The following is a 22,915-nucleotide window of genomic DNA, read 5'->3' on the forward strand; positions in this document are numbered from 1 at the left end:
ATGTTTCTCACATGACTTTGTTCTTCTTACACTCATGACAACATTCTGATGTTGCTGAACTATCTTAATAACTTCTGTTGAACAAATGTTTGTTTATTGATGTGATTTTCAGTGTTCTCGTTTGCGTGCGTCCTTGTATCTTTGACGCACATTTTTTGACAGGGACGCACGATAGCAAGCTTTAAATGCACTTCCATTAAACAAAATAATCTAACTTTTTCCATTTCTCCACTTAAATTTCGAAAAATTTTGGAAATCGCAACTATGTTTTGATCTCGTGTGAGTTTCTCCTGTGAGTTTCTTGTCACGAGACCCACCTGTGTGATTCTGCTTTATTAAAATCGACCAATTGGCAACACAACGTCTGCTCGTTTTACGCTCTGCAGTGAGAGTGAGGAGTTAGTTATCACCATGCCTCTGAAAAAGATGCAAAAGTTTGACAAAAAGCAAGTGACAATAAGTGCTTTCTTGCATAAAAAAACAATCAAAAATTAATAAAGAAAAAGACAGATATCACTGAAATTTTTGTGGGGAAGGCTTTGTCAGCTTGGTGCAGTGTCCACAGGAGAATACAGTATATGAATTAAATGCAAAGAAAACTATTGAGTGAAAAGAAAAAGTGAAAAAAAACTGTATAACCATCCATCCATCCATTTTCTGCCGCTGTATCCGCCGCAGCGGGTCACAGAGCGCTGGATCCTATCCCAGCTGGCATGGGGCATGAGGCGGGGGACACTCCGGGCACGAAGCCAGTGCGCCGTGGAGAAACTATATTACATCTTTCTTTACTTCAAAAACTGTTTTTTTAAATGACTAACAGGCTTTAATATTTTGATAAAACTAATACATATTTTGACTCTTTTTTTCTTTTTACTTAAACATTATGATGTTATTAATAAAAAACCCATCTGGTGAAGATGTAGTTACTAAAAACACAGATCATAAAATCAGAGAAAGTATACAGTAGTTTCCTGTATAATTTCCTTGCAGTATTGATTCTTCATATTATCTCTGCGCATGCGGACCGGAACACGAACACCGCTGGCAAGAAGAAAGGAGGTGGATTAATCATCTATACCAACGATAGATGGTGCCATCCGGGACATGTGACAGTGAAATCAACACTGTGTAACCGCGATCTGGATTCTCACACGTTATTGTCCTCGCCGTCTACATCCCTCCACGGTCGGACCCTGAGGCTGCACGAGGAACCATCTGTGGGACCACCTCTGCTCTTTGGACCCGGCACCCGGAGCTGCTCGTCTTTATCACCGGTGATTTTAATCACGTCACCTTGGACTCATCTCTCCCCAAATGGTCCAGTGTGTAGTGTGTAGTGTGTCCAGTGTGGACCCCTACCTCGTGAGCTGGATTACGGACTACCTAACGGACAGACCCCAGTACGTCCGTATGGGGGACTATTTGTCTTCTATGGTGACCAGCAGCACGGGGGCGCCACAGGGGACCGTTCTCTCCCCCATTCTCTTCACCGTCACACAGACTTCAAGCACAACTCGGATACATGCCACATACAGAAGTACTCCGATGACACTGCGATAGTGGCATGTATCCGGGAGGGTGATGGGGGGGGGGGGTACAGGGCATTGGTGGCTGACTTCGTGGAGTGGTGCCAACAGAACCAGCTCCAGCTCAACGTCTCCAAGACAAAGGAGATGGTTCTGGATTTCCGGCGGGCACCTCCCTCTCCACAGCCGGTGATCATCAATGGCAGTGAGGTGGAGGTGGTAGAAAACTATAAGTACCTGGGACTGCAGCTAGACAGCAGACTGGACTGGTCACTCAACTCCAACTGTGTGTACAAGAAGGGGCAGAGCAGGATGTACTTCCTGAGGAGGCTGGCCTCCTTCAACATCTGCCCTAAGCTCCTTCTCATGATCTATCAGTCCATAGTCTGCAGTGTGCTGTCATACACCATTGATTGTTGTGGTGGCGGGGCCAGGAAAAGAGATATGGACCGTCTGAACAGACTCATCCGCAGAGCGTGCTCAGTGGTCGGGCTGAGCCTGGACTCTGTGGAGACGCTTCTGGAGAGCAGGACCATGTCTAAAGTTAAGGCTATCATGAACAACACCAGGCACCCCCTACACACCACCTTTTCCCAGCAGAGAAGCACCTTCAGCGACAGACTGCTGTCACACAGCGCCTCCACAGAAAGGCTGAGGTCCTCCTTCGTGCCCCGTGCCATCAGGGGGTACAATGACTCTCTCAGGAGGAGCGGGGGGGGAGGTGGCGAGGTCAGCACGTGGTTGAATGGATTTAATTTAATTTTATATTAATTTTAATTTTATGTTTATATTTTAATTTTATACCGTTTTTTTAATTTTAATTTTAATCTATCTATCTATCTATCAATGAAATTTAATTAATAGAGTACAATTCTGAGTGAACGGGTTTGCCATATGGCCAAAAAAGAGAGTAAGAGAAAGAAGTAAAAGACAAGGCAAGGATAAACAGTACCAAAATGAATAATTACCAGTCATATTGTGAAATTACAGCTGATAATTAGAAAATTAAATTGTTTTTATTGGCTTTTCTCCAGGTGTGCAAGACCTACTCACAATGTTCCTCTTTATAATGCTACATTATAAAAATACCAGTTACCTTGAAGACACGATAACCGGGTGACTGTTGAAAATCAGCATCTGCTGATCTGCAGAAGAAAAATCTAAATCCTATTTCACTAAATTCTAACAGATGCAATATCAAGGCACTTTCTAAGAGGAGCCGGTTCTAACTCAGATACAAAATCCCAACAACCTCTTGTGAGCACGAACTGTGATGAATTCAAATACCTGATTTAGATGTTTTCTTCATTCATTTAGTTAAGGACGTTTGATTTGGATTTCATTCGTGACGTCTCTCATACTTTAGCTTTGTGCCATTTTTCACTGTAAATGGAAATTGTCCGACCCTTGTGACAGCAGTTGCTCATGGTACGATCTTCAAGCTCGCTTCGATGACATGGAAAATTTTGTGGATTTCGAATGTCGTGAGAACGGAAGAATCCTAATCACCGAGAAATTTTATTTAGTCTAAATTCACTTGGGGTTAATGTGAAAGACACAAGAGAGGGAGGAACATCTCTGTATCAACAACCTTGTGCACCTAAGCAGTTGAAGGGTTATTTATTGCCACCCACGGGAGAGTTTTGGGTTCATCATATAATTCACTGGTGTGGGACAGTCACTAAGGCAGATCATTACAAACCTTTACTCTGCACAGCTCCAAAGGGTCGGGTCCTCTACATAAGCTCGTAATGAGGAGACTCACAGCACACTCACTCCCAAGCCATCCAGACGGTCCACCCTGCTTACTCTGGTTTTGTGTGTAATAGAATAACCGATAAATCACATACTAGATTAGATGTTTTATCCAACCAAGACAACTTCTGACAAAATTTAAAGCTTTAAGAAAGTAACTGAGGTCCTTACTACAGTTCCTAATTCTAAGGAGATAGCTTCACTAAATATAATTAAAATTCAACCATTTGTAAAGGGATAAAGATCTTTTGTGGTAGTCAACAGTCTGTGATTCAAATGTTAAGTATCCATGAGTTAGTTTTTAACCATTTAAAGAACAATAAATTATGACATGGTTTAAAGTAGTAAATGCAGATACATTTAGCAGTTATATCCCCCCACATTCTTCAATAGAGCTGACACTTCTTTTTCCCTTTTTCCTATTTTATGCTCCTGCGACTCCCAGCCAAAATCGCCTCCTTATGGTTGGTCGTTCGTCCCCTTGGTTTTCAACTAATTCCCTTTCCTGTCTTGACTTCTGTCTACTTGATGTCCTGAATTCAGACTTCCTCTTTTAAGTCCTGTATGTCTGGTACATCTGTTGCAACTTACTTCTTCTTTTTACTGATTAAGCCTGCAAAAATCCCGATTTCCTCAGTACATCTGATGAAACCAAAGGTCAATTTCTTTATTTTATTGTTAATTATTTGTTTTATAGTGTGAACACTTCAATTACAATCAATTATGCTAAAGGCAAAATCTATCCATCCATCCATCCATACATACATACACACACACACACACACACACACACACACACACACACACACACACACACATACATACATACATACATACATACATACATACATACATACATACATACATACATACATACATGTACATCCATATGTCCATCCATCCATCAACAGCCTCTTCTTCCACTTTGAGGGTCAGGGCTTGAGCCAATCAACCTGAAGCATGTGCTTCAGGTTGATTGGCCGGTCCCAAATTGCCTGTAGGAGTGAGTGTGTGTGTGCGTGGTTGTCTGTCCTTGTGGATGGATCCGCGGTGCAGTGGCGTCGTGCCCGGAGTGTCCCCCGCCTCACGCCCCATGCCAGCTGAGATAGGCTCCAGCTCCCCGTGACCCGCTACCACGGATGAAGCGGCAGAAAATGAATGAATGAATGTTATCCAATAATTTATTTAGGTGAATGCATTTACTGCAAAGCTTTAATAATCACATTACTATTGTTTTGATTCTCATCACCAAGTACGACTCATTCTCGTTCTCAACACTTTTACCATACTGATTATTTATGCAAATATTAATCATTCCTTTTCAACCCTCATCAAAGACTGATGTTTTCATGACATTTGATCTTCAAGTGATTTTCAAAACCCAGAGATCAAAGTAATATCTCTTTCCATGTTGTTCATATAAAACATGGCATAAACCAATCCAAAGAACAACTGGCTGTGAAAGCAAATATCTATTCCAGCCATTCCAGGATCATTTGCCTGTCAAAACTGTAAGGTTTGTCATATTTCTATTTCTCACAAGGGCGGCACTGTGGTGCAGTGGGTAGCGCTGTCACTGCACAACAAGTTTGGTTGTGGGTTCCAGTCCCGTTCTTTGCGGAGTTTGCATGTTCTCCCGCGTGGGTTCCTGTTAACTTCAAAAATATACACTTCAGATGAATTGGTCTAAAATTGTCCGTAGGTATGTGTGTGACATTCATGTGGCTGCGTGGTGCACTGGCGTCTTACTTGGAGTGTACCCTACCTCATGCCCCCAAACCCAACCCTTAAATTCCAGTGGATTGATTTAAACAACTATGGATAACCATGACCTGTATAATCGAGAATTTACACAGACTATATTGATTATTTATTTATTTATTTATTTATTTATTTATTTATTTATTTATTTATTTATTTATTTATTTATTTATTATTATTATTATTATTATTATTATTATTATTATTATTATTATTATTATTATTATTATTATTGCAAACTTTAATCATTTTCAACATTCTCAACACTATTAACACACTGATTATTCCTTTTAATTATTCTCCTGATTCATATGCCAAGGTGTACAGGAATGGCCTCCCTTGACCTTCTTCCCTCTCTTTGCTCTCGTTTGAATAAATTTCAATATGTTTTAACAACTGACGATCCACAGTGAAACACGCTTGTGAGTGGAAAACTTTAAAAGCCACTAAACAGGCCTTAGTTCAAAGTCACCTCATGATCTGGGTGACAGTAAATTGTTGTCATATTTTTATGACTTTTTTTTTTTTATTGAGTCAATAGTCCTGATTAACAAAGCAGAAGTCCTCCCATATCACGCAGCAATGCGGCTGAACGCGCTCACGACTAGAGGAGCAGTGTTGCGCCTTTGTTGATGAAGTGTGGGTAAGTGGTGCGTGGGAGACCCCTAGCGGCGGGGTCGTTCCGCGGGCCGCCACACTTGAAGACGTTTGTGAAGCTCACAGCTCTCCTCATCCCTTGGTCTCTAAACTCTCCACTCCTCTGGTGACATAGATGTAATCATAAAACAGGTCTATCAACATGTTAATAGGAGGTTTTCTCAGGTGAAACACGCCACACTTATCCACAATTAATATCCACCCAGTGGAACGTTTTCTTAATCTTGAGAGTAATTATATTAATTGTTTAAACAAAGTCACAGCAGAACATGTTGCCCAATATAATATGCAGATGTTTCTTAATCTTGCGAATTCTGTACCCAGTCTTTTGTCACGCTATTAAAACTTGTCACACACATCTGCACACTCCCTATCATCTGATTGGCTGCGCATTTTCCAGTCATGTGGGTGCGCCACGGTGGTTAGGACGTCTCTGAGGATTAAAAAAACCCACAGCTGTGTGATTCCTGCAACTGAAGTTCACTTCAGCTTTTTTAATATCAGATTCCGACTGATCCACCGACGGGATGGCAACCGACATCCGACATGTCTACAGGGGAACGTTTATCCACTCGACCCAACAAACAGCTTTGGAGATCCTAGAAGATTCGATCCTGGGAGTGGATACTGAAGGAAAGGTTGGTCAGATCGGAAAAATATGAGGTTTTTGCTTATAGTCATTTAACTGTAATTTTTGATTAGCCTCATTATTACAAGAATGTTATCAAGATTATTATTGTAATAAAATTGAATCGCCAATTTATGTAGTTTTATCATTTTTAGTACTGTATTTAGTTGCTTTCAATTGTCTTGTAATCCCTGCGCAATCACCAAAGGTCAGGCTGCGCAAAGAGGAGAGAGCAAATTTATTCATATATGAAGGTCTGTTTAAAGCAATGACGTACGTTCCAGCTCGTTGTTTACCTCCCGGTACACTTTATCTGTGATTAAACAGATCAATAATTACTTATTCTTAAAGGATAACAATCCGATTCTGTGGCTATTTCGTTATTATAACAATTCTCTTTACGCATTCTTATCTAATTTTTGTCTTCAAACCAGACTGCGTTTATACGATGTCATGATCTATTCTTGCATTCTTGCCGGTTGTTGCTCAGATCGTTTCAGGATAAAGTTGACAGAAACCGGGGGGGGGGGGTGGTTGATACCTGGTTGGAACGCCACCGGTTCCATCATTCAGAACATTTTGATCACTACTCACTTCTTTCCTGGTAAAATGTCATGGTTGTTGAGGTTGAAAACAGGTGTGTGTTTTCATTATGCCGGTTAGACATAATCAAATTACTGTAATTAGTTCAATAATTTGTGGTCCAATTTGTGGACTCTAATGTCATCCTATCCGAACCCACATTCCCGATGAATGATCATTTAAATTGATTAAAAAAATCAGTTTAAAGTGTGCATTTCATCTTTTAGTCAGAGCAGCTTATGAGCGCACTGACGCACAGAGACGCGCGTATACGCATGCGCACAGGTGTTGCTCGTCTGCCAATCGAATCTATGCGTTTGGAACGGACCGCGGCGTTTCTTTGGTGAGCGGACTCCCACTGACAGGACCCTGGACGAGTGCAGAGGTGAACTGATAGTCTGATCGATGAGCCGCGGCGTTGGTGTGCGTCTAAAGGAGAAAAGTAAACAATCAAAACAGTCGAGGGAGGACAAAGTTATTCTGGTCATGTTGTATGTTTCGGTTTACCACGGGCTGGTTTTATCAGCGAAGCATCACAATGAGACAACGCAAAACATGCCCATTGAAAATGTTGTACTTTACGCACAAACAGTTAAATATAATCATAGCCAAAATCCTGGCACATCCATCCATCCATTGCTTCAGAGCATGTTGAAGAATGTTTTATGAAAGTTCCTTGGACTGGATTTTGGACCGGAATTTTAAAAAAAACAAGAATTCAAGAGGACTTATTTCGAAGTTGTAGATCATAATGGAGGCAAAAATTTTAACCGAGATGTCACGTTTCATATTTTCCACTTGAGTCTTGAGTGTGAAAACGTGTGCATGACTATTAATTACTGATTTGCACTAGATTGCCTTCATTGAGAAAGGAGAAGAACTAGACAACTTGTTCCACACCTTTGGTTTCAGACCTTCTGATGTCACTCAACTGGCAGAACAGTAAGTCGGGATAAATTCCTAAATATATATGCATATGTAGGGTTTTTAAAAAAAATAGGGATGAATATTTAAATGCATAAATTTATTACCTATTTAATTACTTAAATCATTGCACAGTTTCTCGAATGGATCCTTCAAATCTTTCATTTCTCGTTGCACCGCAGTGAGTTCTTCATGCCAGGAATGGTGGACACCCACATCCACGCGTCCCAGTACAGCTACTCCGGGACGTCCATGGACCTGCCTTTACTCCAGTGGCTCGTCATTTACACCTTTCCCATGGAGGCCAGATTCAAGGACCTCGACTTTGCCAACAGGGTTTACACCCTCGTAGTGGTGAGCTCACGCAGAGCTGCGGCATCTATACGACTGGTTCCAAATACGATGACATCATCGACATGAATTAATATAACGCTCGTTTTACGGGCGGGTTTTTAAAATAATCATTGTTAGACGTGTTATAGGGAAAGGAACTGAGTTTGTTTCCTCGATTAACGGGCAATAAACTAAAAAGAAAATATAAAATTACATCCTGATACTGCAGTGAAACTTTTCCAATTTGAGAAACTTTGGTATATTTATATCGAACATTCAGCAGGAAAAAACCCCAAAACATTTTCTAAGCTTTTTTAGCGTGAACTTCAGTTTTTACAGGACATCCCACCCCAAGAGAGAATGATTAACAGTTAGTTATGGAAGCTCAGACAAAAAAAATCGTCAATGTCATCACAGTGACATTAAAAGTGAGAGTGGAAGCAGAAAGATAAGCAGAAACAGGTGCGGTTGGAAGATTAGGCCTTTAAATGAGTTGCATCACTTATTATGTGAGTTTTTAGTCAATGCGGTTTTTCTACTCTGCTATGTAGTGTTACGCACTATTTATCTTTATTGACTTTGCAAAAAAAGGCTTATCTTTTTTTTTTTTTTTTTTAAATGCAGAACACATAGCACGTTTTTCAGCAAAAAATCTTTCCGTAGTTTCTTTTTTGTGTGTATTTATTTGCACATTTGGTAATGCGAGATCCCAAAATATAAAAAAAAGTAATCAACTTTCATTACTTGAGTTTTGTGGTAATTTTCTTTGGATATAATAAGGATATAATTTAAAGGTGCGAATGTTGGAATGTTGTGTTAATCCAGAAACATGATATCTGTGCTTTACAGAAAAGGACCCTGAAGAATGGGACAACCACTGCATGCTACTTCGCCACCATACACACAGACGCCTCTCTCCTGTTGGGCCAAATTGCAAGTGAGATGCTGAACATTCTAACACATTTTTACATAATACTAAACAGCTGGAACAATCTGGTTCTTGGTACCATTGTGAAAACAGTGAACAAAACATTTTCAGCATTATCCATTACCCTTCCTTATATGGGGTGAAAATTACATTTTTAATCTATAAGATTAAACTCAGTCATCTCAATTCCAATTCTAACTCAATCCCAAATTGTGTTGTTGTGTTGTGACAAATTGGTCCTGTCGACCTGTCGGACACGTGTATTTTGTTCACCTTCATGACCTCTTCCTTTCATCTTGGAAATGTCTTATGTAATACTATTGACACACACACATGTACACACACATGCTGGATGCACCTGAACAGAACACTTTTGTGTTATCAGGGTCATTGATCCTTCACCTGTGTCCTGTTTTTTGCAACTGTTCCATACATTTTCTGTCTGTTTTTGATTAGAAATGTTTGGTCACTTGGGCATCATGTACAGTATCGGCAATATTATTGTTAATACTGTTCAAACACTGAAAAAACTGATGGACCTTTCACTGGAAGTCTATTTTATTAGTAGCTGTATTATAGCCTAATGAGAGGCTGGTTGATATGCCAAGGTCAGTGGCTCATTGTTCAGTATTCAATAAGGGAGATTGTTCCCAGCACTTTTAAAAACTGTTTATTGCAAACACGCTACACACGACTAGTTCAAACATGCTGGATTATGTAGTTTATTTTAGGAAAATTCAACTTCAAATGACAAAATCAGCATTTGGATATACATTTTTTACCCCTGGACAGGAAGGGTATGAATGGTTTTAACCTTAATAGAACTTTGGGTGATCAACATTATTCAAGGTATTAAAAAATTGTGAACGTCAACATTTGTTGCACTAACTTATCAGACAGGATGCACTTCAAGGACAATAGTTTTTATTTCAATTTTAAATCTGCCAGGAAAAAAGAATTACCTTTGGACTTCCACAAAGGTTTGCCCTGGGCCCACTGTTCTTTGCACACTCCCAGTTGGCCCATTAAAAGATATTGACATCATTTCCTCTTTTACTTGAGTTCACATATGTTTATTTTGTATCCCCGACAAGGTTTGTTAGTTTGCCAGCATGATTGAGCAAATACTCCTCGATGGATTTGATGGGAAGAGGTGTTCCGGTCAGGATGGACTCTAAACATTCCTGTTTTGTCCAGATCCAGATAAAGGGACAGATTCAATATTTTTTCTGCTTTATTTAACATAGATAGATGAATTTTCAAGGACTTATGTAGTATTTTTATAAAGATGATCCGGCATATTTAGAGCAAAGGAATCTAAGAGAGTGTGAAAGTAAGTGTGGATTTGTTGTGGTTTTCAAACACGATAGTCAGCCTTGTAAGTTCTGGTTGCAGGGCAATGAGTTTTACTTTGAATGAGTCTTAATTGCAGCAAATGAAACCTTTGGTTCAGCTTCACAAAGAGTGAAGAACAATAGACCGGTTTCACAGCTTGCAATTTATGGGTCATGTAAGAAGCCACAGGTGTGCGAAGGACTACTGCATGCCATTTAGAGGTGTTCCTGCTGTTTTTGTGTTGCACAACAACAATGAACTGATTGAACTGATCTGCTTTTGACTTTGCGTGTCCGTGCAAACATTTTTTGGATGCACACATGCATGTGTTTGTCATCTGCACATACAGTACATGTATGGTATACATGCATCTTTGTGCAGGTGGTTAATTCCTGGTGTGCCGACTCATTTCTGTCAGACGTCCCTCAGATGCTTTGTTAATTTTATGATCCACCATCACTTACCTGAGCCATCCTTCTCTTACAGATGACTTTGGGCAGCGTGCTCTGGTGGGTAAGGTGTGCATGGACAAGAACAGCGCGGTGAAACACTACAAAGAGACCAGTCATGAGTCTCAAGAGGAAACCTGCCGGTAAGCTGTTGGACCGTGCATTTGTTGGATCTGGTTAGACATCATATCTTGAATTTTTGTCAAGACATTTAAATTAGTCATATTTTGGTGAGTGCCAAAGAGAATATGCCGGTTATTCGGGCCCACTTAACCCTTTATGCCATATCAAAGGAATTTGTTGGATTTGATAAAAGCAGATTATCAAAAAAAATCCTGATACGGTACAACAATTTTAGTCACAGTGAACTAACTTAATGTGCGTCCGAAAAGAACTGACAGTTTTCTAGTTAACAAGCATTTCTAGCATTGAAGCACTTTGAATTCCCTTTTAGAAAATGTGAATTCCTCGCATACATATAGAGAATGAGCACTTATGAAACTATGCACACAGACACAACATTCATACCTAAATCCTACTCCTATATGCACACTCATGTCGTTTAAGTTTGGGTAAATACGACTGCTGTCATTCAATTACATCTCTATTTGCATTCCCTTCAGGTTCATTGCAGAGCTCTTGAACAAAAAGGTGAGCTTCTAAACTGCAGGCTCTAAAAATCAAGACTTTTACATCCCCAGTGCTCCAATCTTTTTATCACTTCTTTATTTTTTGACCCAGTACCCTCTTGTGAAGCCGGTGGTGACCCCTCGCTTTGCTCTATCCTGTACTGGAGCCTTGCTGGGCCAGCTGGGAGCAATTGCTAAGAATAACAACCTGCACATTCAGGTGAAATCACCTTGGAAACCAAATCAGAAGCCGTCCATAGGGGCCTGTTGCCATAGATGGTGTTTAAGTACCAGCAGAGCAATGAAACCAAAGCATTCAGTTTAACAATGCCGCAACTCCTCACGCTTTCATCCGACATATCATTCCTTTTAACTGTGTGGCATTGGTTCCTTTCATCACAGAGTCACATCAGTGAAAACGTCGAGGAGGTGAAGCTTGTGATGGAAACGTTCCCTGAATCAAAATCTTACACGGATGTCTATTACAAATGCAATCTGCTGACCAACAAGGTGAGGACTCTCATGATCCGCACCGACAGAAGCAGAATCACCAGACATCATTGATATTAGTCCTGATGATGATGATGATGACGATGATGATGATGATGATGATGATGATGATGATGATGATGATGATGATGATGATGATGATGATTCACAGACAGTGATGGCTCATGGCTGCCACCTCACTGATGAAGAGCTGGCTCTGTTCAGAGAGACGGGAGCGTCTTTGTCTCACTGCCCCAATTCCAACATTTCGTGCGTATATCTGGTTCTGTTGTTTCCATGCATTTTACTAAAGAATGAAACAAGAATGGATTCATGTGAATATACATATCCGTGGAAGTTTATTTAGCCATCATATCAGGCTGTTCTCTGTCTTCATCCATCCAGGCTGTGCAGCGGGATGCTGAATGTCCGCAACGCTCTGAATCACAAGGTGAAAGTGGGGCTGGGAACAGGTGAGTATTTACACTTCTGTGTTTTTAAGGAGGAAGTGAAGTCCGTCAATCTGACATTTTAGTGTATTATGATGCGTGAAAAAGATTCAAAGGACATCTGACCATCATATGAACAAATTTGCGGGGGATTTTGCTGCTAAAAAGCATCAGATACTAAATATCTTTTAATTTCATGTCTCAAATGTTCAAAGAATCTGATTTCAAACGGACATGCCGCTTTCTCACATGCTTATTTGTGATTTTTTTTTCTGGATGTTTGGATTCATTTCATTCCCTCTGTGTTCGGGATTGTGCGTCAGACGTGGCGGGAGGATACTCTGCCTCTATGCTGGATGCTGTCAGGTCGGCTCTGGAGACGTCCAAAGTATTGACCATCCAGGACCCCGACCAGAAAACACTCACCTTTGAGGAGGTGTTTAGACTGGCCACACTGGGGGGCAGCCAAGGTAGGAAAAGAAGTGACGTGTGGAAAAGAAAGTGAAAACATTTGTAATGTATTTGCATCATGCACAAGATCAGGCATTCAAAAATATCGAATGACGCATGGCTGCAACATTTATTCCTCAATAGGTCTGTCCTTCTGTGTTAATCCTTCTCACCAACACTCCTTTTCTTCTCGCTCTTTCCTCACTCACAAATCACGAGAGCTCTACGCCAGAAATGCCGGATTCGATACGCGAGGAACTCTCGAAAAACATTTTTAAAGGTCACAGATTGCAATGTTCCAGAAGGACAGGGAAAACAAGTTTCTTTTATGTTGGGTTTTGTCTGCAGCATTGGCGCTGGATGATCAAATTGGGAACTTTGAGATTGGTAAAGATTTCGATGCCATTAGGGTGAACGTAGCCGCTCCGGACGGACCCATCGATCTGATCCAGTCTGGCGGGCCGAAGGTTGGTTGTGTGTCCGCCTCAGTCTGCACACAAAAGCATTTTAAGTCAATCTGGATCTAATTCATCTTTTTTTCTTTTTCTTTTTCAAATTTATTTCAGTATAACCTGGAAAAGTTCCTGAATTGTGGTGAGTCGTTTTTACTTTCTTTATTTCTTGTCCCAACTCCAACGCGCCTCTCGTCATTTAGCGCATGCTTGTTTCCACTTCCACAGGTGACGATCGGAACATAGTGGAGGTGTTTGTGGCCGGGAGGAGAGTGGTTCCTTTCCCAGAACATCAACAGTAAACGCTTCGGCCTAATAATTCCAAGAATTTAGCTCAGAGAGGATTTCAGCCATGATAATAATACATGCGTGTCCGAGAGATTGTCCACGCGCAGCGCAAGAATGATCCGGCGGAAACGCGCGCTTTGCGAAGCCAGACAAATAATATCTGAAATGCTTTATTACCATAATCGTTTTTGCCATAAAATCCAGATGAAGTGTTCTGAATGACTTTCGGTCAAGGCCATTCCAGACAGTTGCGCACTGGATCGGCGCTTTACGGCTCATTACTCTGCTTCACAACAGGAAACAAAGATTGAACCTCCTTAAAGGATAAATAAAAGTTATACTCTACTCTACGCAATACTAACAGTAAGAGACATATTTACGGTCTGATTAATAATCCTCTCATCATATATTCGTTTATGTGCACATTATTGTAGACTTTCAGGCCTCCGACTGTCTGCTCCTCAAAAAGCAAGAGACAAAATTCAATCAAATTATAGTTGCCTATTTTTACATAATTAGGACTTTTCCCCCCTCATTATTCTGTGCCGCCACATCACCGCAAATGAACTTTTTCCCCAGGTGCGGGAGTAACTCTATCCTTTTAACTTAGAATAATACTGATTCAACCACGGTCCTCAGACATGAATGTTTTATCTTGTCCTAAAATCCTCAGTGCTGACGTCTCACATGGGTTCATGTCGTTCCCTTATCTTTCAAATGTATCGGAAACACTTTCTCGGACTAACCCCGTGATGGAATGTTGCGCATTAAGAGGCGCAGACAATACAGACCCATTGTGAAGATGCCCTTGTGATGATTAATCTGGAGATGTGTGATGACATCTTGATGCCATCAGAAGATCAAATGAAGTCAAGTGCCAGCAGTGCTGCAGATGTATCAGTGCAAAAAACATATAATCCCCATGGCATCAGGTGTTCTGGGGTGTTCTGCTTTTCCTTCCCCGTCATGAGTAAATTGGAGCGCGTAAAAAGGGATGGCTTTCACCATCTAAGAGGACAGTGCAACGTTTTTCCCACACAGCAACAAAGTACCGAAGTGCTGCCTCTTGATATTTAAAGATTTTTGTCTTTTTGTGTTTGGTTTCTATGGTTACAAGTGAAGTTCAGGCTCGTTATGTGAACGGATTTGTCTCAGATGAAGGTTTCTCGGTCATAAATTAAAAATAGGAGTTCAGTTTATAATCACAAAAGTGGATTAAAACGCAGTTCACCAATCTCACTACTAATGGAAATATGACTAAGGCTTTTTTCAATAGATGTATAGATAAACAGAATTAAGTCTTTATCTTTCTGTTAGCCACAGACTCCGACCTGATCCCATGACTTGTTCGCTGTCTATCAGTCAGAAGCCATCTTTATTTGTGGAGACATGAACACAGTTACATTTACTAGATGTTCTAGTGTTAGGTTGGTTTATTTGGTCCATCTACCTGACAAAATTTAACAAAAATGTGCATTTTCTTATCACATTGTGTTAAGGTGGTCTACAATCTGAGGACAATTTGCTTGAAGCTCAGATGTATGGGATTAGTCTGAGTTACAGTCACACCCTGTTCAGTTTTAACACTGTACACTCCACTAAAGTGTTTTCAGTTTTCAAGTTCAAGTGACGTTACAAGTTTATATTATTTTACACAAATAGTTAGTCCTGGCAGTAGCTTATGTCATTCATATTAGATAAGATAAGAACGAAATAATTCATGTTTTCATTTTGAATTAGATTGTATCTCTCACTGCAGGGAAATTTTATAATTCATTTCAACAAAAGCCTTCAAAATCCACATCCTAACTTAACTGAATTGGTCACTGAATTTTGCTTTGCTACGATTATTATTGAAGTGAATTTTTAACATTTCAAATGGTTTTATAATATTGAGCTGAATTAAATATACCAATCCAACAAGGGGAGAATGCAACATGGTGCGCATATATGTTACCATTACAAACATTTCATGAATGATGGGAAATTAAGAAAAATCAAATGCACTTTTTGCTCAGTATGTCATGTCTAGATGAAGTACAAAATGCTTGAAAGAAAAGTTTACTTTTTTACTAAAATATTAGTGATTTTAAGTTGAATACATTTCTCTGTGAAAGCTTACTGTGCACATTAAATGTACTTACTGACGTCAATAATGTCCATTATGCGAGCTTGAAATAAACAATATCATTATCACATCAAGTTTGCACTGTATTTAATTCCGTTTAAGTAAATTTAAGAGAAACTACTGTTCCAGGATTGTGAAGCCAGTCAGAACCATCATGAACAGATGGTCTTAACTCTTCACCATCTGGGCCAGACAGCTGCCAAGGTGTGAAGGTGAGAGGTTGTCATGCCCAGTGACGGCCACGGCTTCATTTGTAACTCAAACAACAGCGCCCCCCAGTGGTAGTAACCAGTAGGAGGCGGACGGAAGTGTAGCCGCAGCACTGATACAGCCGCTACAAGGAGACATTGCCTAAAACATATCAATCCCATGATTAATAAATGTTGTCCAGCTCAAACCTGGGTTGTTTGCCAAATAAATTTAAAATGAAATATAGTAAATTAAATAATGGTGTGTTTTGAAATTCGTCATGATATTTGTGTGGGCATTTACTCCACATTGCATCATGTAACAAAAACATTTATGTAGTAGAGCTTTTCCGTCATGGGCAACTTGAAATTATATGCTTTATTGACTTTTCAATTTTCAGCATACTAATCAATAGAATTTATGAGTTCAATCAAGACATTTTATCCAGATGAAGATGAAGAATACTTTAATTATCCCGAGGGGAGAAGTAATACATGTTTATGCAGTGAACACACTCTCACTGATCAAGATAACTGACGCTGCTCTGCTATGTGCTCCTTTATGTGAGCCACCAACGACTTTGTTGCCTTATACTGGCGTTGACAAAGTGAGATGGTGCACTTGAATAAGATCACATCCTGAGTAATGGTTGATATACTGCAGTGTTGGAGGTAGAAGTGTGACTTTTAAAGCTGAATAGCCTGAAAACACCTGTTTACAACTTGTTCCAACACGTTTAAATATATGTTGGGGTTTTTTGTGGATGACCCCCATCTTAGCCCCGCTTGTTGGCAACAGTCCACACCATATGTAAAACTCTTAGGAGTTTACCTTCAAGGCCAGGGAAATAAAACTGGAGCCATGACGCGACCACGGTCTCCTGTGATGTCATATCTGTCTTTGCCTTATATTTAGGGATACAAGCTGTTAAAACAGCAAGGAAAAAACATTTACAGGACCATACACTACCTAACAGAACACATTTAACCCCAGTACAGGGAGAGCTTCTACAGACAGAAACAAGGCTGTTATATGGGCTCACCGGGATTACCTCTAGTGACCAATTAACTTGTACATGAAAGAGTGCTGTTCCTCTTTCACAGGGACAGCACCCAGCCATTGGTTCAGATATGTGGATGACACTTCAGTCAAAATCAGGAGCCAAGATGTTAAGGACAGCGGCCTCCCCTTCTTGGATTGTGCAGCACACCTTGAAGTCGATGGGAATCTCAGTATCAAGGCGTACAGAAGACCCACGCTTCAAACAAAGCAATATAATGTGTGTTGTCCAACACAGTGTTACCCCTAAGGCAATTCCATCATAACTTGAACATGTGCTAGACCACAGGTAAATCTGAAGCGTGCCTCGTTTCCATTCTGCACAGGAGCTTCAGTCGAGGGTAGATCCAAAAACTTGTTTTTACTAATAATGTGTCTGTCACACCACTGCTTGGTAAATTAATCAATGATTGAAATCTGACAGAAGTCAGTTTTGGCTCTAATTCAGCATTGAATTAACAGTAGTGCATGAATTCTAAGAGTGAAGTCAAAATTTGGAGAACAAAGTTTCCTGAATTTTAAGACTTCTGACTTTTAAGTCATAAGAATGATTTGCCTTTATTTTTGAATACAACATTTAGAGATGCTGCTACCTTTAGTGGCTACATAAACCTTTACTTTTTAGTATTAATGTTCCTTTATGTGTATGAACATTAACTAATGGCAAAATAAACCTAACTATGTACATTTTCCTCAAAGCTATTGCTCTCATGTTTTTAATAGGATATTGTATTCAAGGTCAAAAAATGGCAAAATAAATCAATACATCAAACTTTGTAGGTGATCTTTCAACAACTTTCCAGGTCGAAACCGTTTTTGATTCACTCATTAGTCTTGAACGCAGCTCCGTCAGATTACAGTATTATGCCCTAAATTTATTCTTTAAGGAACAAGGTACCCCGTGGGTTGTGCACAAAAGTCTGGGCACTTTTACTATGAATGAGTCAAAGAATAGAGTAATTAATTGTGCTTGATTTAATATTTAGAAGGCTTACCTTCTATTTATCTTAAACAGCGCGCCGGGGCGGGAATGAGTTGTGCCTGAAAGACTAAATTTAGGGATACAAACGCAGAAGTCACAGTCAGGAATCAGGAAGTACTTTACTGCAGCGCTGTTAGTCACGGTGGGCGAAGGTTGACAAGTTTTTATTTATCAGTGATTCTTACTTATTAGATTAAAATCATCGAATTGCTGTGGACGGTAGGGCCTACAAACAGAGTCCTATTATTACTTTATTAGTGTTTCTGCGTTGTTTCTAGCTTTGTTTATGTTTCTCTCATCTAATTTAAGTTTTATATCAAAAACAAGTCATTTAACAGCAAAGTATCTGTTCTCATGAAAATCATGTAGATTTAACAGAAGCTGTTTTCCATTCCATACTTCCTTTATCGTTTTCCTTGGTAATAAAATAATGAATGTCTGTGATTCTCAAATGTTTTATAAAAGTAGACCCCTTAAAGGTTGCATTTTATTTCAATATTTTCTTTAAAATTACCTTAAGGAATTTTAACAGATAAATTATTCTATCACCTGCATTGAAAATTTATATTTTAGGGTTAAATGATCATTTTCAGAAAAGCATTTTAATTCTCTTTTAGCCTATTAATCCTCTTAATATTTGTCCCACAGAGAAACAAAGAGAGCCTTCTTCATTCTCATTTCTAGCGATGCCTCTGTTTTGGGGTTCCGGGCAGAGGAAGACGAGGAAAGTTAAGTTCAAATGGAGCTGTAGGAGGTCAGACGAAGACGGCTGTGTCTGTTCTTTGAGACGGTTGTGTTTGCTGAACCTCGCTGACAACATGAAGGAGACGTGGGTGAAAGACTACTCTGACAACTACCTGGATCGTTATTTCTTCAGATACATCATGGGCCCTTTCAGTTTACTGCGTGAGTGTGTGTAGTTAATGATCACATTATCTTTGGTCCAGTTTTGTATCTAAAATGTCCATTAACCACCTTGAATTAAATTTGCGACGCTGCGGAAAGCTTTACTCTGACGACACAGATGATGACAATAAACAATTTGTCTTTTCTCATGCAGCCGGTGAGCTGGTTGAGGAGTTGACTCAGCTTCTGGCCACCAGGAAGCAGTTATCCCGGGCCGCCCTCCACCTCCTGCTGGTCCCTCAGCTCCGTGGTCTGTCTCTGGAAAAGTGTCCCTGTTTGGTCACCCCTCCCCTCTGTCATCACATTGCTGCACGCTGCCAGGTGTCTGTTCTCATTAGCCATTCATTGCTATTCAAGATGTAGTCACATCTACCTCATATTGTTGTCTATGCACCAGTTTGAATCTTTCCACAATTTTATACCCAGGTAAATATTAAGATGTTTTTTATAGGGACAAGCTTTACGTTATATTAGCTGACAGATGTCTGCCTATTCATCGAACCAGACAACTCACATATCTCTCATCTAGATAGTAAAAAGTTTCTTTCTTTTTTTACTTTTTCTGGGTATTAACTCAATTATCTGTCAACAAATCTCCCTTTTTGTCTCAGGGTCTGTGGAGTCTGGATTTATCTGGAGCTCAGCAGCTGTCCTCAAAGGTCCTGTCTGAAACCCTTCGTTGTCTGCCTGACCTACGATCTCTCTCTGTGGCTGGAACACCGTGTGACAGAGTTGTAATCCAGACGATAACCCAGTGCTGTCGTTTTCTTCGCCATCTGGATATATCCCGCTGTCGTTTCCTTTCCCCTGCTGTGCTGCTTCTTCTTGGAGTCAGGTCTTCCGTTTCATCCACCAGCTGCCCTTCTGGATCTCGTGGATCTTTTAAATCCTCTTCTTGCAGTGCAGCCTTTTCTCCTCCCCCCCTCGGCAGTCTGCTCGCTCTGGATATTGGGATTGGGGAACAAGAGGAAGACCCTGTGATGGCGGCGGCCTTCCTCCTCCTCTCCCTGCCCCACCTGGAAAGGGTAGCGATGGATGGCCTTGGGCAGGCCTGTCGTCTGATCCGGCATGAAGAGTTCCACCAGACGGATGAGTTCGCCGATCGAGAAGGAGTTATCAGATTGGGGGAGGTGTGGCAGGAGTGCATCCAAAGGCAGAAGATGGACAGCTTGAAGGAAAAGGGAGAAGGGGCAGCAGCAGATGAAGGAATTGAGGATGAGGACAGTAAATTTTGGGATGAGTATTGCAGTGATGGTGAGGAAGATGCAAGTAGAGAAGAAGGAGGGTCTAGTTCCTCTCAGAACCAAGCAGAGGAACAAAGGAGAGGAAGAGTTCTGTCAGGAGATGGATGCCTTGTCCTGCGCCTGAAGAATGTCAAGGGCTTATCATGTGACTCTCTGGATAGTTTAAGTTGTTTATGTCCAGATATCCACTCCTTATCGATAAATGTCGATGATGACAAAGATGCTCAAGGAAGAAACCAGGAGTTTCTCTTAGCCTCAGGCCTTCAGATGTGGCCAGGCCAGCTCCAGAGCCTGTCAGTGAACTACTCAGGCCCTCTGGTCAATCTCCTTCCTGCCTTGGAGGTGGCGGGCTCCTCCTTACTCTCTCTCACCCTGGAGGGGGTGAAAACCAATCCTCACACCCCTATACTGGAGCTCATCAAGACCTGCCGCAGACTCAAAGACCTGCACATCTCTGCTGAGCCTCCCTCAACGCCGCAGGGAGAGGAAGATGAGGATGATCAGCAGGGTGATGGGGATCTCCCACAGCTGCCTAATCTTTCCTGTCTCACACTCAAGTAAGGTTAATGTTGAGCTACCAAACCATCTGTGAGCTGATGATGCTTCTCATATGTAATAATTGACATTATAACCAGTTACTACCCGAACTGACTAAACTCTACAGACATGGATGTGAAAATATCTCTTGGATAGCACATTGACAATTGATTGAACATAATAATATGTTCTGTTTAAAAGAATGAACAGAAGTAGCTGTTGTCAGGTTCAAAACAACCTAGAACATTTAAAACACACTCACAAAAAGGAGAAGACAACGGTTATATTTTTTACTTGCGAGGAGAACGGACAGAGATGTGCTCAGTGACAGATCTCCACCCCGTTCTCAACATGTCTCTGCCGAAACCTCTTTTTTATATCAGTTGGGCAGTCCCTGTTTACAATGTGTCCTAAAGGATGGGGGACAAAAATATCAGCAATGCACCATGTATGGTATAATGTCACAAGAGTAACCTCTTCCTTTTATGGTATTGTCCTTTTTTCAGCAGGTCAAGGCTTACATCTTAAACTAGTTATCAGCTGCTACCTCAGTTGTGACCTTTCGACCTCTGCCTGAACATAACTCAGTGCATAGCACGACACACACAAACGCATACACATCTATATGTTCATGGTATGCAGCATAAAGAATAAAAGAATGTAAATCAGTAAATATGGGATAACTTATGAACATTATTCTAACAGCTGTAAATATAGAACCACAGCAGCTCACTTTTTGTCAGTAATCTTCACTTAAACTTACACGTAATTCTATTATTCTGCTATTTAACTCATTCATAATTTCATCAACGTATTTAGCTTTAAGTGACTGTTAACTAATATCATTGCTAACTAACATAATTGTTATTTGTCTTATTTGCGTTGTAAGATTCTTCTATGAGCACAGCCAAATGAAGCCTGTCATGTCTTGGATGTCCCTGAGGAAGGCGCTCAGGTGTCTCCTGATCGGTTCTCCCTTACTGGAGAAGATCTCCCTCGTCTCTTTGCCGTGCCCCGTGAACTCTGTCTTACTGGATGTGCTGGGCGCAGCAGGCCAGATTGACTTTGCAAATTCTGCCGACTGTCCTCCCATGCCACTAGGACGGGTTCGACACATTGAACTTCCACGCACGGATGTGAAGACGTTGACGGTAAAGAGTGTAATGCAACGGAGTAAAAGAATCAAGTATGTAGACGTGAGCTACTGCTGGCAAATCAGTATGAATCAGTGGTTAGACTGCAAAACACTCAGTAAAGTTGAAGTTGTCTGGTCATAGTGAAGTTATACCCAGCCTCCAAGATAGGAGCAAAAGCAGTGACTGTTTTACAAATTTGTAGTTGAAATTTTCACATGAAGCTGATTTAATTTTGAATGTTCTTCTTGCTCGTCAAATTGTTGTTTTTTAGAAAAGAGCTTCTTGTTGAGTTCAGACATGTTGTAACCATCAATATTCTGTTTATAATGTTAAATGTTTTTATGTTTAACAAGTTTTATAAACCACATCTTATCATGAAATGTTGTTCTTTTAAACACTAACACATATGTGGTTATGTGGAGTGGTTAAGGACCACATCACATCCATACTGCCCGCATCAGTTTGCGTACCGGCCAAACCGCTCCACTGAGGACGCCATCTCCACTGCCCTCCACCTGAGCCTGGAGCCCCTGAGGAGAAGAACACCCACGTGAGGATGCTGTTTCTGGACTTCAGTTCAGCATTCAACATGATCATCCCCCAGGACCTGGTATGCAAATTGGGCCCTCTGGGGCTTAACACCCCCCTGTTGCAACTGGCTGCTGGACTTCCTCACCAATAGAACCCAGTCTGTCCGAGTGGGCAACAACACCTCCAGTGTCATCTCCCTGAGCACCAGCTTCCCCCAGGGCTGCGTCCTGAGCCCCCTGCTGTTCACCCTGATGACCCATGACTGTCTGGTCTGGGAGCTGCAAGGCCTCAGACTGGAAGTTTCTGCGGAGAGTGGTGAGGACAGCGGAGAAGATCATTGGGACCTCACTCCCCCCCCATCCAGGACATTGCACACAGACGCTGCCTAGCCAGAGCACACCAGATTCAGTCTGACCGTACCCACCCTCACCATGGACTGTTCATGTACTTCTGCACCTTTTACAATATTCCCATGTGCAATATTGTTCTCTAATGTTAGCTGCTAAGTATCGGTAAAGTCCATAATTTTATATATATATATAACTTCATCAAGTCACCTCTCTCAGCC

General features: G+C 40.9%; 2 protein-coding genes across 4 annotated transcripts; both read left to right on the forward strand.

Moving 5' to 3' along the window:
• The first annotated feature begins 6,132 nt into the window (after positions 1–6,132).
• Positions 6,133–15,833, forward strand: gda (guanine deaminase). 2 transcript variants are annotated; one of them, XM_068311727.1, is made up of 14 exons: positions 6,133–6,337; positions 7,763–7,851; positions 8,016–8,187; positions 9,016–9,103; positions 10,916–11,021; positions 11,502–11,529; positions 11,620–11,727; positions 11,910–12,017; positions 12,169–12,266; positions 12,402–12,469; positions 12,769–12,915; positions 13,244–13,362; positions 13,462–13,489; positions 13,576–15,833. In XM_068311727.1, exons 1-14 carry the CDS (start codon positions 6,227–6,229, stop codon positions 13,647–13,649), a joined length of 1,344 nt encoding a protein of 447 aa, XP_068167828.1. In that variant the 5' UTR covers positions 6,133–6,226; the 3' UTR covers positions 13,650–15,833. The 2 variants fall into 2 exon arrangements, with proteins under 2 accessions (XP_068167828.1, XP_068167829.1); XM_068311728.1 differs by lacking the exon at positions 7,763–7,851 and having other exon boundaries at positions 6,199–6,337.
• Positions 15,834–17,908: 2,075 nt separating this feature from the next.
• On the forward strand, positions 17,909–22,493 carry si:ch211-214j8.12 (uncharacterized protein LOC100000539 homolog). Of its 2 annotated transcripts, none has more exons than XM_068310582.1 (5): positions 17,909–18,212; positions 18,642–18,899; positions 19,054–19,220; positions 19,511–20,700; positions 21,570–22,493. In XM_068310582.1, exons 2-5 carry the CDS (start codon positions 18,680–18,682, stop codon positions 21,955–21,957), a joined length of 1,965 nt encoding a protein of 654 aa, XP_068166683.1. In that variant the 5' UTR covers positions 17,909–18,212; positions 18,642–18,679; the 3' UTR covers positions 21,958–22,493. The 2 variants fall into 2 exon arrangements, with proteins under 2 accessions (XP_068166683.1, XP_068166684.1); XM_068310583.1 differs by having other exon boundaries at positions 18,116–18,135.
• The last annotated feature ends 422 nt before the right edge of the window (positions 22,494–22,915 follow it).

Source organism: Antennarius striatus, chromosome 3, assembly GCF_040054535.1.
Source record: "Antennarius striatus isolate MH-2024 chromosome 3, ASM4005453v1, whole genome shotgun sequence".
In the NCBI taxonomy this organism is placed as follows: domain Eukaryota; kingdom Metazoa; phylum Chordata; class Actinopteri; order Lophiiformes; family Antennariidae; genus Antennarius; species Antennarius striatus.